General features: G+C 43.8%; 1 protein-coding gene across 1 annotated transcript in view; it reads left to right on the top strand.

The window, feature by feature from the left end:
- LOC115416850 (sedoheptulokinase) overlaps positions 1-883 on the top strand; it is a 13,663-nt gene continuing 12,780 nt past the window's right edge. Inside the window, exon 1 of the mRNA XM_030130731.1 lies at positions 1-40. Within this exon, the coding sequence (XP_029986591.1) occupies positions 1-40 (40 nt within the window). The remainder of the gene's footprint in view (positions 41-883) is intronic.

Genomic DNA, 883 nt, shown 5'->3' on the forward strand with positions numbered 1-883 from the left:
ATGCGACAAACATCACCATTCTGCGTCCCCATAGTGTTAGGTCTGTAAACACAGTGTGTGTCTGCATGGTCTGGTATTCCATCAGGACCTCTTTAGTCCATGTGGGTCACTTCAGGACCTCTTTAGTCCATGTGGGTCACTTCAGGGTCACATTCAGTTCAGACTCAGAACTGATAGAAGTGGTATTTCATGTAGAAGCTGAAGGTCACAGATAAATGGACGAGTGTGTTCAGAGCTGCTGTGAACGGAGCCTTAGAGCCAAGGGTTTCAGAAACAGGATTCATCACAGAAGACGTTTCCAACAGTAGAAACAGGCTGAACATGCCAACGCTGAAACTGGGCTTTGGTTCAAAGATTCTGAGGGGTTTTCAGTCAACGTGGGGAAGATTTGGAAGAAAAACAATAATAAGAAAAGCACTCAGAGAGCGCACACCCCCACCAAGACAGCTCTGCCTCCTGTGTGTGTGTGTGTGTGTGTGTGTGTGTGTGTGTGTGTGTGTGTGTGTTAGTTAGCAAGATAACTCAAAAGTTATGGACAGATTTTCATGAAATTTTCAGGAAATGTTGATACTGACACAAGGAAAAAATTATTTAATTCAAGGCAAGCCCCCCCCCCCCCCAATCACCACCAAAATTTCATCATTTCTTCCTTGTGCCAGTATCAACATTTCCTGAAAATTTCATGAAAATCTGTACATAACTTTTTTAGTTATCTTGCTAACAAACAAACACACACACAAAGCAAAGTGATCACAATACCTCCTGGCGGAGGGAATAATAATTATAACAATAACAACAATAACAATAATAATAAGAACTAGAAGCACTCGGAGAGCGCAGACCTCTGCCAAGGCTGATCAGTGGCCCCCCCCGTGGGCCCCCC

This window comes from Sphaeramia orbicularis, unplaced genomic scaffold (assembly GCF_902148855.1).
Source record: "Sphaeramia orbicularis unplaced genomic scaffold, fSphaOr1.1, whole genome shotgun sequence".
Taxonomy (NCBI): Eukaryota; Metazoa; Chordata; class Actinopteri; order Kurtiformes; family Apogonidae; genus Sphaeramia; species Sphaeramia orbicularis.